Genomic DNA, 17,372 nt, shown 5'->3' with positions numbered 1-17,372 from the left:
ATAGTGACAAAAGCAGAAATTATGGAGTTAAGTGTTGGCTCAGTGGCTAAGAACACTGGTTGTTCTTCCAGAGGGCCTGGGTTTGATTCCCAGTACCCACAACCATCTGTAACTCTAGTTTCAGGGGACCTGATGCCCTCCTCTGGCCTCTACAGGCACCAGGTACAGATGTGGTGCTCAGACATACATGCAACTCCCACCCAACCCCCCAAAAAGCTCTTTGGAGCTGCTGGGAGTATATGATTCCAAAGACACATACACGTCCACCTGTAAAAATTCCCTAGAGTCACTCTGTGTGTAGCTGCATACAGCTGACAGCACCCTTCGCCTTGACTCCCTCTATTCATTACAAACAAGCATTGGAAATAAATAGTGGGGGGAGGTGGCACACGCCTTTAATCCCAGCACTTGGGAGAGGCAGGTGGATCTGTTCGAGGCCAGCCTGGTCTACAAAGCAAGTTCTAGGACAGCCAGAGCTGTTACACAGAGAAACCCTGTCTCAAACACCCCCCACCCCAAAGGAAAGAGTAGAAATTAAAGTACCATCATTCATTGCCAGGACACAAACAGCAAGACTGGTTCAAGAGCAGCACTGAGATGCAAGCACAGCACAGGTGCCATGGAGTTAGCACTCTCTACTGTTTAGGAAGAGGGGATGAAGGAGGGGAGGGAAAGGAACTCTTTCCTGCTGTAAACTGAACAGTAGAAGCAAAGCAAAAACACTCTGTATTGGGGCTGGAGAGATGGCTCAGCGGTTAAGAGCATTGCCTGCTCTTCCAAAGGTCCTGAGTTCAATTCCTAGCAACCACATGGTGGCTGACAACCATCTGTAATGAGGTCTGGTGCCCTCTTCAGGCCTGCACAGACAGAATATTGTATACATAATAAATAAGTATTTAAAAAAACACTCTGTATTTTAACCCTATTGATTTCTTCTACACTTAAGCAGGAACACTGAAAATGGACCCAATTTTGGTTCCACCACATAATGTGACAGGCACATTCAACTCCTTGGGAGGCTGAGGAAGGAGGATGGAAAGTTCAAAGTCAGCCTGGGAAACTCAGAAAGATCCTGTGCGGTAGCTAAGAGGCCTTTTAATAATCCTCATAGGCAAGTAGATCTCCTAGTTTTTGTTTTTAAAGGGCACATACCTTTAACCTAACCAGAGGTACAGGCAACTGAGTTCCAAGCCAGTCTGGTCTATAGGGTAAGACAATCTCAAAACGAAGACAAAATTTGGTAAGACAGCTGAACAGGTTATAACGCTCACCAAACCTGACTGATTCCTGGGACCATGGTGGAAGGCAAGAACTGACTCTTGAAAAATGACACCCCCCCCCCAAATACATAAAATGTGTCAATGCTTAAGAACAAGTTAAAGAGGCTGGGGATGAAGCTCAGTGGTAGAGCACTTGATTACTGTGTTAAAGACCTTGGGGTCAATCCCTAGCACCATTACCATTTAAACCCCCATTCTGATGCAGTGGGGGGAGCGGCAGGGGTGGTGATGTAGCTGTCAGCTCACAGCTAGCTAGCACTGTACCTGAAATATCCTTACAGAAAAAAATTCACTAAAAAACTAAACGGGGCTAAAAGATGGGCCACTGATTAACAGCACTTAGTCTGCATGACGTGGTGGCACGTTTTTAACCACAGTGACTGGGAGGCAGAGGCAGAGGCTCTGAGTGAGAATCTCTGAGTTCAAGGCCAGTCAAGGTAGCACAGAGAAGAGCCCTTACTGCTCTTTCAGAGAACCCAGGTTCAGTTCCCAGGGCTCACCAAGTCTGTAACTCCTGTTGCCCTCTTTTGACATCTTCTGGGGATACACAAAGTGCACAAACATACATGCTGGCAAAGTATCCATACACATAAAAGTGAGTAAATCTTAAAAAAAATTTAAAAAAGAGCAGACACTGTGTACTAAAATTACTTTTATTACAGTTGATCTTTTAAACATTTCCTTTGCTATGATACAAAGGATACTTACAAACAAAATATTACATATGACCTGTTTTCGTTCTTAAGGTTCTGACAACTTGGTAACAGCTTTAAATGCACAATCTATACAATTAATACAGGTTATATACGAACTTATAAGGTATGCTGAACCAGAGAATACTGACAGTATACTGTACAATAGCCTTACCAGTTAGTGCTGTGGACCATTTCTACCAGAGGGAATGCACACCTGCGCTCACCTTTACCAGCTGGTGCGGGAGAGGAGAGGCTTCTTCCTCATCGCAACCCTTGTAAGCCTCCACTGTGGGCATCTGTTTAGTATAAAATTGGAAAGGACTGGGCTTACTCAAAACTATCCACTGTTAAAAGTGTTAGGATACTGTATGTTCAATATGATAATCTCTTGCCCTTCCCCCAAAATCTATCCCAGTTTTAAACGACCATAAATCCTTTGTCCACTATGAAAACCCTACAGGCTCAAGGGCTTTAGGAAAAGATGAAGGCTGCCAAAAAAGGAGGCAAGAAACCAAGCCAAAATCTAGGTCTTGCAAAATCACTTTCCCCTTCACCAAAGGGAACTAGAAATGTACAAATTCATTGACGAACCTCAATGATATCTTATCAGTTAGCTGATAACCCTCATTTATCAGGACCTGACTTGTGGGAATAACTGAAATAGACTGTGGATAGCACATTCCACATTTTGTACAGAACGTCTCGCTTAGTTAAAATATTCCCTTTAGCCACCAAAGCTGATCCTGGGACGACAGGTGTGCACTTCTCTCTCAATGGTCTACTCAGAAATGATAAGGTTACAGCTTTTTTTTCTTTCTTTTTTTTAAATTTTAAATAAAAAAAAAAGCAATTGATTGAAGCATTGCCTTTTCTTTTAAAGGTAAATAGCAAAAATAAAATAAAAACCAACCCTGGCATTTGCACAAATAAAGCAAATGGAATGCCATGGCCTTTAAGAGGTTAGTAGAAAGACTGAAGTGAAGAAAATTCAGAGAAAAATCATGTATTAATTTCCTTCTTTTTAAAAATTTCTACATGTGCAAAAAAAACCCATGCTGTTTGAGGAAAATGAAATGAGTACATAAAACTAAAAATATAAATAATGTTTAGATGATTCGGTAAAAGCAGAAACCAACCTGGGTTATAGAAGGGTTATACATTCAAGATGCTTTTAAACCCAGTGGGATAACTTACGTTAAAACTGTGTTAATAGCTAACTTTAAAATCTCAAGTTCTTAAATCTTCACAATACAAGCAAAGCTGTTTAAAATATACACTATACATATTTCTCATAGTCTCTCCAACCTCATTAATGCGCATTAGGCTTTTTCATATACTAAAAGGAGGGGTTCTCAAAGCTAACTTGCTCATTATAACCTGCATTATTTAAATGTTTTACATGGGATAAAAACCTTTTCAGACTTACATAAATAGGATTTAGCAACACAAGTGTTAATTTAAAAACTCTAAAGCATTTACAAAGTCAGGTTGGAACAGCCTAGGGAAGTTATGTGCACTGTACTTTAAAAGGTTATTTACATCAGACCATTGCTTTTGTAAAAATTTCCCTAAAAAATTTTTTTTTAAAAAAAGAGAAAACCTATTCTAAACTAGCAGAGGGTCATAAAAAGTAAAACAACAAAATTATCTCCTAATGGAAACCCCACACATCCCTCTTCACTTGGACTTTACTCTATGAAACCACGTGACTCCTAATGGCTCTTCTATCAAGTGTCAAGATAATGTGGTAAGTTTGCTAGGTAAATTACTGGCCAAGTGGACTTGAAAAAAAATGTTTTACCACCTTGTCTCTGGCTTGGGTTACAGGTGTATTTGACTAGAGGGGCAACCTAAATAGGCACAATTCCCATTTAATGTGGAAGAAAAGGCAAAATAAAATTGCTAGGAAGAAAGGATGATGGTTTCTCTGAGAGTATGACATGCAAGGAAGGACAACAGCACATGTGGAATGAATGGGCAGCAAAGACAACAGCATGGCAATACCCCAGGGGCAGCCAACACCTTGATAAATTGATAGACCTGTTTAAGACCCAAAAAAAGGGCAAGAAGGGCTCCCATACCCACACTGTTATTGAGATAGAGACCAACCAAACTGCAGACATCAGGCAGCTGCATCTTTCAAAATTACAGAATTCGCTTGATGATCATGTGCAATTTATATTAACAATAATGTTCATGCCGAGGCAATGTATTTGAGGGCTAAGAAAAAGCAAAATGTGCCACTAAGAGAAACCTGTTTCCATAACTGGTCTTCATGCTTTCAAGTGGCTCTAATATACCTTGGATACTAAGCCAAGCCATGCAAAAGCAAAGAGTACATACTTTTTCATTAACATTGGTATCTCATTTCTAAACCACTGACTTCAAAGTTGCCATAGAAACATATAACACAATACTGAAAGCATACAATTGAGGGTTCATGGATTTTTAAGAAACACATTTCCCTCATCTATGTTCAACAGTCTTTAATATCTTAGCTACAAGGCATATCAGAGGAAGGAAGGTTAAGTGGGGATAATGTCAAGGAACATACGGAATTCTGGACGTAGGAAAAATGTTCCAGAAATGGGATCGATGTGCCAGCAATAAGCATAGTTCATTTCATTTTAAAGTTCAGTTAAAAGAGCCCATAAACAGTCCCAAACCATAGTTATCACCTGCATAATTTACATAACATTAACACACTTGCACTTTATAGACAAATACTCTGTAAACATGGCCACTGGGGGAGGGAGACTCCCTACACCTCACTCATGACTGACAACATGTAATCATATTAAATAAAATTACTTAGTTTCAAAAGATTTCAAACCTGACCAATGATTAAGCTCCATTTCTCCCTGTTTAACAACATTTAAGCGTTAATTCTAAAAATGTCACCTAGGATGGTTTCAGGGTTAAATGCTAGAACCACAACTAGCAATGACAACAACTCCTCTCTAGCTGGCACAGACCTATAAACTTTAGTACAAAACCAAAAAAATACAGAAACTAGGTCAATTTGTTAGCTACATATTTACAGATAATTACATGATTTTTCACTCATAATTGTTAAGCTACAAGTGAAAGGAAACTGTGCAGGTTGAATTACCCGTACTTTTAGGGGAGGGGGGATTCTTGAGCATCAAGATACCCTTTTTCATTCATTGAGAAGTCTTACCTTCTCTTCTCTCCATATTTCCAACTACCTACAGATGTAAAGATTATTATATCCAGTGGGCATCACCTGGAGAGGATTAACTTTTTCCTCTGTTTGAAGAAGAACCCCTTGTATATTTAAAAGGAAAGCAAAGCAAAATCACACTCACTCACTCACACACCAATATCACACACACAGTTTGGATTGCTGGAAACAGTTAACAGGTATGATGACACAGTACATGGCTCCCCAGTTTGTGTTTTCTGTTTCTTAAGATACTTATTTTTGCATGAATGGGCAGTGCAAGTTTCAAAAGTCTGCAATAGGCAGATATGGTGCATATCTCATACATTTATAATCTGAAGGCCAGCACTTGTTTGAATAAAACTTTGGAAGTCTGAATATAATCAAAGAGGAAAACCAACAAGTCAATACAACTTTAAAATGGGCTACCAGAGTTCAGCAGAAAATATAAATGCACAAAAAGGAAGAGTTCTCCGCTTTACTTTCTTTTTCTACAGTGTTTAATAAAAATTTCTTTACAAATCAATAGTTATTTCCAATGTAGATCTACTGTAGTGATTTCATAAAAGTGCAGACAACATAACCAGACACAGCAAAACAGACGTCAATCAGTAGTCCTTGCATACAAGAGGCACGTATGCTGAGTGTACAGCACACTCTTCATCCTTTAAGGAATCCGAGGGTGGGAATTTCCAGTTCTCAACTAAGGATGAGCGCCTTTTAAAAGGCGATGCTAAACAGGGAAGGGAGACTTCTGTTATAGGGGGGAAACAAAACAATGTATTTATCTTCAATAATGATCTGTAATTTGAGAAGCAGCTCAGCGATGACAGCCCACATTTTGACTTTGCTCCTTAGAGAAGGCTCTATGTAAGAAGTGAGAATTTCTCATTATAGCAGATTCACACTTAGGATAGCTTAAATATATAATTTTTCTGAAGTTAATACACATTAGGACACTTCACATTCTGAACATGAGTCGAATGTAGAACTATAAAACCCCCGAAGGAAAGGGTTGCTGTGGCTGAGCATGGTGGTTCACACCTGTAATCCCATTACTTGGGAGGCTGGGATAGGAGTGCTAGAAATTTGAGGCCAGCCTTGGGTAAACATCAGTTACCAGACCAGAAAGCAAGACCCTGTCTCAAAAGAAAAGAAATAAAACTAAGAAAGGGATATTGCGTTGGACCAAATATCTGCTTGAATAGTAGTGGCTCAGAAGGGGTCGAAGGTGCATAAAGAACTTACTATTAGCAAGCAAGAAGAGTAAGTTAAAAGGAGACAGCCCTTCAAACCAGTATCATGCCTTCTCTCCCAGTAACCATCTCCTGTGATTTTACAGTTTAGGAGAACCTTAGATATGTTTTAGTAGTAGTTTCTTTCTTGGCAGTTTTGATCCTAAGCAAAATCCAGAACTATCAGTATTAAGAGTGGAAGATCATGGCATCAACAAAGAATGGATCACTGGCTTTTCACCTTTGCGGAAAATCACCACCAGTGATCTTTGCACAGTTCACTTTTCTCCTGCTTTTATCTTTTATTGCATTGTAAAACAAACTAAAAAAAAAAAACACCAACTGGCTCCTTCCCTATCATGTTTTTACTACACTGAAATTTATGGTTTCATTTACTTAACTTTCTCTTCACTCATACAAGTGCTAAGGGATTAAAAAGGAAATGACTGAATCTACTAATCACCTTCTCATAAATATCAGCTCAGAGTACTCTTTAAAAACACACACACATCCTTGCCTTAACAGAAGATAAAAAAGAAAACAACAAAACTCAAAACTGAGCCCTGGCAGACATGTATAGAATGAGTTTATCCATCCATCTATACACACATATAGACACTCATATATATAAATATACATACAATATACACATACAAATGAAAATAGCTATACCAAAAATGTGCATATGTAACAGTTTTAAAAAGCCAGTAGATCATGGTATAATACAATTTATTTCCACTTGTAAATGGCACAAATGGAGAAATGCAAAGGTGTTCAAGTACAATGAAGTCATTTTTCTAGGTGAAAATAAATCATATTATTCCAGTGTCCAAAACAATGTAGTCTATATATGCTTAAAATGCTAGACATTTACAGAAGCACAAAATTACTGAATTCTGCCTTAAGTTCTGAAAAACAAAAAAAGGATGTACACAAAAAAATTGTTAGTAGCAGGATGGAATCTCTAGAACATTTTCTTTAGTGTTCTGAATGTTGTTTACTTGATGTCCAGGCAGTCAAAAAATCATAATAACTATTACAAAGTTCCATTTACTAGCAAGGCCTTGACTTGAGACTGAGTGTGTTCACCTGTGGGTGTGACTCCATGTTCAGGACTGTTCAACTCTGGTTAAAGAAACATACAGAAAATAGGAGCTCTAATGAAATAAACTTGCTTTCAGCTAACGTTGTTTACACAGTGCAAACACTTTCTGACATCACAATTTAGGGTTAGAGCTAAGTTTAAAGGAAAACTTATGTGCAAAGGGCGGGGAATTTAATTAGGAATAAAATGTCTTAAGATATGAAGCTATGTATGTTTAAAATGCTGACCCCAAAAAGGGAGAACAAGAAACGTTTCCCCACTAGGCTCTGGATACCAGATATAGATCATAACTTCTGGTGCGCTGCACATGTTCTCCACACTTCTCACTTTCTTAAACACACATATGATAATGGGGAGGAGGTAGTGTTAAACTGGTCAAACTTTGACATTTCCACATTTTTTTTCCCAGAAAGTACGTGCCCTGTCTTCAGGGTATTTTAAACCCTTTCGAATTTTCCTGCTACCAGGTTTTACTGTCACGGTTTCTGCCATGTACACGATTACTCAGAAGTTATTTATAGCTTACACACAACCTATTAACACTAATCATTTTGCAAACATGTATTTTAACTAAACTGATGGTATAATCATGACCTATATGGGAAAACTGGTGCCACACAATTGGATGAGGCAGAAATCTCTTTTGGACACAACACATAGTCATTACTCAGTCACACTAGTATGAGTACATTATGATCAAAATGGACTCAGCAACTCAATCTGACCAAGTGAAACTCACAGCTATACTATAAAATGTATCTCTGGTAACAGTTTGGAGTCTGAAAGAATTTTTATTCACATCTGATTTACTTTCCCATTTTAACCCTCCAGAAGTTGATAGGGCCAGATGTAGAAGCATGATGTTTAATGGTTTTATAAGACCATCTTATAAAGATGGTCTTCTTTTAATTTTGAACATCCTATTAAATTTAAAGCTTTCCCTTATTTCCTTCAAATATATAGAACTCTCAAATTTGTTTGAAACTCTTGAATAGAATTTTGAATGCAGGAAGAAAAAAAAACTTAAAAAGCCCCTTTCATTAACTATGTTTACCTAAAAACTGATGTAGATCATGTTTAAAACCCTGGCTCTGTGAACTCTGCCACCAACTTTATATTGGTTTTCAAAGGATCTATATAATAGCATCTTCCTTTCTTCCCTCTGTGAGACAGCTGAAGGCAGCCTTGAACCCCAGACTCCTACTTCCCAATTGCTGGGATTGTAAGTATATGCCACCACACCCTGATCTAATTTCTCTTCTAATTAGTGTCAGAAACCCTCAACCCAAAGTCAGAAATTCCTTAAGGGGGAAGTCACAGAGACTGGAATGACATACCTGGACAAGATTTAATCTGTTGTTAAGAAAACCAAGAACTTCAATAGTGGTAGATGACAATTTGGTCGCTAGTTTGTTCTAAGTATGCTTAAGTGTGTTCTTGCCTTCTAATTACAGGAAAAGCAGGACCCAGAGTTAGCAGCAAAAGCTCTTCAAGACAACTGAAGAGGGAGCAGGACAATAACTTGTAAGAAACTCTGGTGTGTCACTAAACACGGCACTGCCCCTTGCCTAGCTCCACCTCAAGCTCTACACAAGCAACTGGAGGATACTAACTAGCACTGACTTAGAACACTGGGTTAATCCTTCATTGAAGAAAACATAGAACACACCCCCAGGTTAGTGGTCCTTGATCACTATAACCTACTTTTAATTTTTGTTGTTGTTTTCTTTCACTCTTCAAACTACCTAGTTTCTTCCTCAGTAGTATTTTAGCACTAAGCTAGAGACTTCTGAAAGGAATTTTACTATTGTGGGAAAGTAACATGAAGTTTCAATGAACTAAAAGTTTGTAAGGTACTGCAGCAACAAAAACAGCAATTAAAGAGAACCTGCAGATGAAGCAACATCTACAGTGTGAAGATTAGTCAGCAGCTGGTGGTCATTGGCTCAGTGATTCCTAGTGGCAACTAAATATTTAAATAATTGACTATTGCTACTTGTAAACAGGAAATCCCATAAGCCAAAAGGGGGATAAATAAAATTATGTCTATGTAGTGTGATGAGTATTCTAATAGATGGCAGTTCACAAGTATGGCATCATTCAAATAACTCTGGCATTTGCTTTGTGTTGGCTAAGTGTCTTTGATTTTGTATAAACAAAGCAAAAGTACTTTTTGGTGTCTTATAGTTTGGGTAGCATGAGCTATCACTCTACAAGAAACAAAATATCATGATACATAGGCTTTATCTCCTCATTCCATGCTGAACACATGCATCACAGGAACTTTCAGGGTCCCAACCCTGTTTTTTTCCTCTGATAGCTGCTGACAAGCTTGTTAGTGCAATCCCCACACAGCTTATGATCTCCTTAAGCAATGCCATCTTAACAACAATACAACCTACAAAATCAGGGACAAACTTCTGATGCACTTAGCAAAAAACTAAATGATCTTCTACCACCTGAAAACGTAAATACAATCTTTTAATGTTCATGGTTTTCTGCTTTAGTCCAAACAAAGTTGATAAGTCAGACCAATTTCATAAAGAAAGGAAACACACTGGTAAGGTGTGGAGGTATGTTTCAGTAAGAACATGTTTCAGCACAGACGCTGCCTGCTGTCAGTGACTCACAGAATTTGAAATATGGAGGAAGGCTTTAGATCTTTCAATAAACTTCTTAGGCTATGGACATCCTAAAGTGATGATTCAGGGCAGTATGCTTCATTTTATTTTTATATTGTTCTGAAACCCCTTCTATTAAGCCAATTCCTTTTTTGCCACACACATGAAATATTTATCTATTCCCAGTTTTAAAATATTCCAAAAGTTAAAAACAAGGAAACAAAAAGCCAACCACAAATACCCGGCAGCCAAATACTATGAGATCCCAATTAGTAAACACAAAACATAACGCTTTACAAAAACGAATAAAATATACCATTTGCACTCAGCTTCCACATGGTAGTACCCAAGTGAGGAGGCTGCTGTGATGATGTCTGTAGGCAGTTTCTTTTGGCAGACAGCTCCAACGGAATTGCCACTTTCAATTATTATGTGTAAGACATGTGTGACCCATTGGATATTTGAGAAGTGACACTCGTGCTTCTGCTCATGCCCTGTTCTGTCCGTCCCCCAGAAGCTGTCCGCCTCAGAGCCTGGGGGCTATTGCGGACTCCCATACTGCTACCTCGAGGGACCCCTTGCATTGGCCCTGAGGGATGACCCCATGGCTGGGGTCCACCTTGCATTGGATGGCCCCAAGCTTGTGGTGTGCCACCCATGGGATGACCCCAGTGAGGTCCGGGCCCCCCAGTAGGATTGTGAGACCAACTAGAAGCTCCTGGGTAGCTGTGGCTGAATGCCTCAGGGGAGAGATTAGAAAGGACCATGTTACTAAAACCTAGTCTCATGCTTTCAGAGTCAAAAGCTTCAATTTCTCTGGCTTGACGCTCAAGCAGGCTACGTATTCGTTCTGTGCGTTCATTCTGCAAAGCCAACATCTCTTCTTCAATCTGTCAGGGTAGGAAAATGGAGCAAAAGAATCAATTTATGTCTCAAATCAATAATAAGCTAAAGCAACAATAACTACTCAAAACAATCAACAGCTACTTTATGGCTATATACAGAAAATTATTTTAAAAGATATGCTGAGCCGGGCAGTGGTGGCACATGCCTTTAATCCCAGCTCTTGGGAGGCAGAGGCAGGCGGATCTCTGTGAGTTCGAGGCCAGCCTGGTCTACAGAGCTAGTTCCAGGACAGGTTCCAAAGCTACACAGAGAAACCCTGTCTCAAAAAACAAAAACAAAACAAAATAAAACAAAAGATATGCTGAGATTAAAGGTGTATGTCACTGCCACCACTGCCAAAATCTACCTTTTCATAGCCAAAGTGTCTACAGGTTTTGGAAAACATTCTATTCCCAAATAAAAAGGTTTTGAGACAAGATTTCACTGTGTAACCTTAGCTGGCCTGGAACTCAATTTATAGATCAGACGGCCTGGAACTCACAATCCTGACCCTACATCTGGAGTGTCCAGCTAGACTGTACTTTTTGATTTCATGTTAATAACAGTTAACAGAATAACCACTTCATTGTGATATCTAATAAACTGATAACAAATTTTTAATTTTTAAATTTCTAATATCTCAAAAGTCTTGTTTATTTGGACTGAGACCCAAACAAAAACCATACATTTTGTTATTTGCCCTTAACTTTTTTTAGTCTACAGCAGTCTGTCCATTCCCGCACCCTTCATATTGTAAACTGGCTCATTTGTCCTATTAAAAATGTCTAAATTCTGGATTTGACCAATTACATCTTGATGTCATCATTTAGTATTTTCTCTTGTGCTCTACTTTATATATTTTCGATAAATGGTAGAACCAGAGGGATGTTTATATTTAAGTTAAATAAGGATTGGCGAATTGGTCATTTGATATAAACTGGCCTAAACTCACGAACTTCTTGCATCAGTCATAATTCTCTGTGCCAGAGGACAGCATATGCATGTTTTAAACCAAACTAAACTGCACAAGAACTGGATTCAGCATGATATGGCATACCATCTTATCAGTTTCCTTGAAGAAACAAAACAAAACAAAACATCTGGGGGTGGGGGGTGGCAATGGATGAAGTCAGTACTGGTGATTACACCATGGGTCTCCAGCATTCCAGCATGCTAGGAAAACACTACCAATTAGATACTACAGGGTTTCTCTGTAGCTTTTGGAGCCTGTCCTGGACCTAGCTCTTGCAGACAAGGCTGGCCTCAAACTCAGAGATCTGCCTGCCTCTGCCCCTTAAGTGCTGGGATTAAAGGCGTGCGTCACCAACGCTTAGCTTGATACTACCTTTTACATTACATAAGATGTGTGTCTGTTCAAACAGCTCATTGCTTTATATAGTTTATGCTATGCTGGAACTATGGATCTTCCCACCTCAAGCCTCCCAAGCACTGGCATGGCAGATGTGTCACCATGCAAGGCTTGATCCTTCTTTTAATGAAATAAAAACATTTTGAATTATTTTTATTTATGCATATGGGTATTTTGTCTACACCATGTGTGTGCCTGGTACTCATAGAAAGTTCAGATCCTCTGAAACTGGAGTTACAGGTGGTGATGAGCTATTATAAGGGTGCTGGTAATTGAACCAGTGCTCTTAACCACTAAGTCATTTCTCCAGACCCATCTTTTGAGTATTATTAATATTAATCAGTAGATTCTGATTGTCAACTCATGCATGCAACAGAAAGTTTTCCTTTTACTGTTTAAATGGACTTCACTGCTGGACTTCATGATATATACTTGCTACTCCAGCATCCAGGAGGCTATTCATCTGGAGGAAAGATCTGAAATAAGACTTCATACATTTTGAAGAACTGGGGTTGGGAATGTTGTTCACAAAGCATGTGCTTAGTATGTGAAATGTTCTGCATCAAAAATAGAGGGCAGGGGAGTGAAAGGGAGGGGAAGAAGGAAGAAGAGGGACAGCAGGAGAGTTGGATGACAGTTGAGGTGGGTCCTGAGGAGCTAACTTGTCAAATAGGCAGCAAATACTTCTACCTGCTCAGCTACCTCACCAGCCCTATTTTTATTTACTTATTTAATCACGCCCCCATTCCAGGTAGGGTTTCTCTGTGTAGTCCTGGCTGTCCTAGAACTATCTCTATAGGCCAGGCTAATCTAAAACTCACAGAGATGTGCCTGTCTCTGCCTCGCAAATTCTGGGATTAAAGGTGTATGCTGCCAACACTATCACCCAGCTTCTGCTTTTAAGACAGGGTCTTGTTGAGTTGCTCTCTATGACTCTGAACTTGGCCTCCCCAGTAGTTGAGATTATAAGCCTGTGCCACCAGGCTTGACTAAAATAAACAAATAAACATTAATTTCCTAATTAACAGTAATACAACACACACACTAGCTAAGTAAGGCATTTTATTTTTATTACAAGAACTACATGAACAGAAAACTACAAGCCAATGGTACAAAATTTAAGACGATCAATAGGCAAGTACTAACTAATACTGTACAATGGGCTGACACTACTTCAGCTATTGTAAATTTACTATTCAAGAACTTTGGAACGTATCACTGAATTTAGTATATAAATGACTACCATTTCTCACAATGAATGCCCTCTCTTTATAAAATTTTCCAAAAGTTTTGCTAGTATCTTTTTTACTAAATTAATCTCTCTCAGACAGACACACAATACACCTTAGTACTTTGAATTTTTTTTTTTTTTGTAGCTTTGGAGCCTGTTCATGAAACTAGCTGGCCTCGAACTCAGAGAGATCCGCCTGCCTCTGCCTCACAAGTGCTGGGATTAAAGGTGTGCACCACCACTGCCCAGCACACCTTAGTACTTTGAATGACAAATTTATTTCAGGATTCTAGATCTATTCTTTAATATCTGGAAAAGAATAAACCAGGAAATGTATAAAGATATGCTAATATGTTGCTGCATGCCTGTAATCCCAACAATAATTTAGAAACAACTCTGAGGAGAGTTCAAGGCTAACCTTGACTATAGGGTAAAATCAAGGCCAATTTAAGCTATAGGACTTGTCTCTACCATCCCCCCAAAAAGCTCCAAAAAGTAATGATGAATCTAGATGTATAAAATGTATAACTTTTCAGCTTAACTTCTGTTCCTCAAACCAAATATACTTTAGTTTCAGACCAAAGATACTAAGAGAAGTATGATTTCTTGGCTGTCTCTCTCTCAGGTAATCACTGTAATTCTTCCTCACTACATAAATCTTCCTGCAGCCCCCTTAGATGGAGCTAGGCAGACCAAGAAGAGAAACAGAGCCATCACTGCTCCTCTCACATTCTGTGGTTTTCACATAGCTTTATATTCTTTTTGTTTGTATTGAGATAAAGTCTCAAGTAACCCAGGTTGACCTCAAACTTGCTATGTAGGCAAGGATGATCTTGAATGCCTATCCTCCTGCCTCCACATGCCAAGGGCTGAGATTATAGGTATGTGCCACTAGGCTCAGTTTATTTTTATGTGTGCTTTATTGTTTTGGGAACCTCAGGCCTTGATAAAGTACTTTTACAGTGAGTAAAGACACTACTTATCTTTCTCCTTGGGCTCATTGGTGCATGGGTCATTTTTTTCTTGGGTCATAGGTCCATGGGCCTATACTTCATGTCCCTGTACAATTTTCTGTGGTTTTCTTTCTGAGTCTGGTTAATGATGGTGAGAACATGAATGAAAGATTTGTGTGGACAACTCAGATCTTAGAGAGCTTAGACACAGATGTATGTAAACTTCAGTATTTGAGATAGCTCCACCTTCAGATCATTGAGTTGATTCAGCAAGCTCCTTCATACCTCCACAATCCCAAGTCTTAGTCTTCTCATGGTTCATAATCTTTACCCAATAATCATATTCCTTTGAGTTTTAGAACTCATTAGTTAAAAAGTTCATTATTGAGCTGGGTGTAGTAACACACGACTTTAATTCTAGCATCCAGGAGGCAGAGGCAGGTGGATCTGAGTTCAAGGCTAGCCTGGTCTACATAGTGAGATCCAGGACAACCTGAGATACATAGTGAGATGATGTCTTGAAAACAAAACAATAAATAAAAAGTTCAATATTGAATACTTAAACAAACTACCAAACTAGAACTAATGAAAGACAGTATTATCAAAGAAATCTAATACAACCCCTGCTGATATTAGTAGAGTTCTTGTCTTGTAAGTGCAAGGCCTTAGGCTCATTTCCCTCAGTCCAAAAATGAAAATAACAACAAGATGTGATGGTATACTTCTTTAATCTCAGTACCTGTAGAGGTGGGAGAGTTCTGTGAGTTCAAGGTCAGCCTGATCTATCTAGTAAATTCCAAGGCCTGTTAGGGCTGTGAAACGAGACCCTGCCTCAAAAACAAACAAGAGCTTGGAGTTGGCTCAGTAGGTAAAGGTGTTTGATATGCAAGCATAAGGACCTGAGTCCAGATCTCCAGAATCCACGTAAAAAGCTAGAACAAGCCGGGCAGTGGTGACGCACGCCTTTAATCCCAGCACTCGGGAGGCAGAGGCAGGCGGATCTCTGTGAGTTCGAAACCAGCCTGGTCTACAAGAGCTAGTTCCAGGACAGGTTCCAAAGCTACAGAGAAACCCTGTCTCGAAACAACAACAACAACAACAACAAAAGCTAGAACAAGTCAGGTATACTGGTGAGTTTAAAGGTATACTCTGTGAGTTTAAAGCTAGCCTGGTCTACACAGAGCTCCAGGCCAGCCAGGGTTACATCGTGAAACCTTTTCTCATAAGAAGGGAGGGAGGGAGGAAGGGAGAGCAGCGAAGTGTGAAAAGGCACATTTGTAATTCTACTGTGATTATGGTAAAATGGAAAGCAGTGTGGGTTAGCTACCACAAACAAGGTGGAAAATGAAGAATGACACCTGACATTATTCTGATTTCCACACAACCCATGGAACAAAAGCCTGTCCTCACACATAAACATGCATATGTACACAGACAATATAACATACATATATATTGGAAAAAAATAAAAATACACTACCCCATCTCCAAGCTTGTGTGCACGTACACACACACACACACACACACACACACACACACACACACACACACACACACATAATTCTTTTGATAAAAACCAATACTAAAAGAACTCTCTTGCTTCTGTTATCTATACCTTTTGTTCTAAGAGTGCCCTGCGAAGGGAGACCCTCTGTTCCAGCTCTCGAAGCTCTCGATCATGTTGGGCCTCAGCCTGCATCTTAATTTTGCTCTGATATGCATTCAATAGCTCCAGTTCCTGCTGCAGCTGCATCTTCAAAACCTGGCATTCTGCTTCCTGTGCTTCATCCAAACGCAGCTGAAAGAAAAAAAGAGAAACTGATATATTTTTCTGTGAACTATCCATTCACAACTTACAGAAGAATGAGAGAAGACCATGTTTTTGTAAGCTATATAACTGGGTGTGGACATCCCAGAAAAAGAAATAAAATAACCAATACTGCGTGACAGAAGAGGCTATCGTAAGCTGTTCTGAAGATGCCTGAATAACTATACTTTTTAAGAAAAATCTAAAATATGATTGGGTAGTTTAAAGTGCTCAATCTCTCCATTCCTAGTAAAAATCAAAGTCAGTAAGCACAGCACACAAGCCAGATCTGGGTAGCTGCTTGTTCAGTACAATAGCTAAAACTAGGTTTTACATTTTAACATAGTTACAATTTTAAGAGAAGTACCTACTACACAAGCAAGTTGGTGGTGGCACATGTCTTTAATCCCAACACTCATGGAGGCAAATCTCTGTGAGTTTCAGGGCAGCCTGGTTTACAGAGTCAATTCCAGGATAGCTAGGGTATTATGAGAAACCCTGTCTCAAAAAACCAAAAAGATGTACCTACACAACACTGTCAATTTTACCTTCTGGTCTGCAAAGTCTAAAATATTATTTAGTCCTTTAAGAAAACACTTGGACAGTATTTTAGCTGTGTGCTCCAAGGTAACCATTTAGACTCCTGTACACAGAAGTATGTTTTACCTACAGTTTACTCATCTGATCATGATAAACTGCTGGAATCCACACCTGCATAGGGTCTTTATAGGATCTTGTGTTTAAATGTATTAGTGAAATTCTATATACACCATGCTTTTTCTAAGCAATGCTAAGAATGGGAAGAATACGAATGACCACTATTTTTCCTGGGCTATTAAAGAGCTATCATTCCCAACTTATCTTTCAACTGCTAGGGTTTCATATAGGTTATAGAAAGAAAGGGGCAGCCAGACAGTGGTGGCGCACGCCTTTAATCCCAGCACTCGGGAGGCAGAGGCAGGCGGATCTCTGTGAGTTCGAGACCAGCCTGGTCTACAGAGCTAGTT

General features: G+C 39.2%; 1 protein-coding gene across 1 annotated transcript in view; it reads right to left on the bottom strand.

Annotated features, from left to right (window-relative positions):
- Positions 1-1,922: 1,922 nt before the first annotated feature.
- Taok1 (TAO kinase 1) overlaps positions 1,923-17,372 on the bottom strand; it is a 97,225-nt gene continuing 81,775 nt past the window's right edge. Inside the window, exons 18-19 of the mRNA XM_026780057.1 lie at positions 16,174-16,356; positions 1,923-11,010 (exon numbers count right to left, since the gene is read on the bottom strand). Of these exons, the coding sequence (XP_026635858.1) occupies positions 10,549-11,010; positions 16,174-16,356 (645 nt within the window). The 3' untranslated portion in view covers positions 1,923-10,548. The remainder of the gene's footprint in view (positions 11,011-16,173; positions 16,357-17,372) is intronic.

The sequence above is a fragment of the Microtus ochrogaster genome, chromosome 7, assembly GCF_000317375.1.
Source record: "Microtus ochrogaster isolate Prairie Vole_2 chromosome 7, MicOch1.0, whole genome shotgun sequence".
NCBI classification, from domain to species: domain Eukaryota; kingdom Metazoa; phylum Chordata; class Mammalia; order Rodentia; family Cricetidae; genus Microtus; species Microtus ochrogaster.
This window is presented reverse-complemented; position numbering and strand designations above follow the sequence as displayed.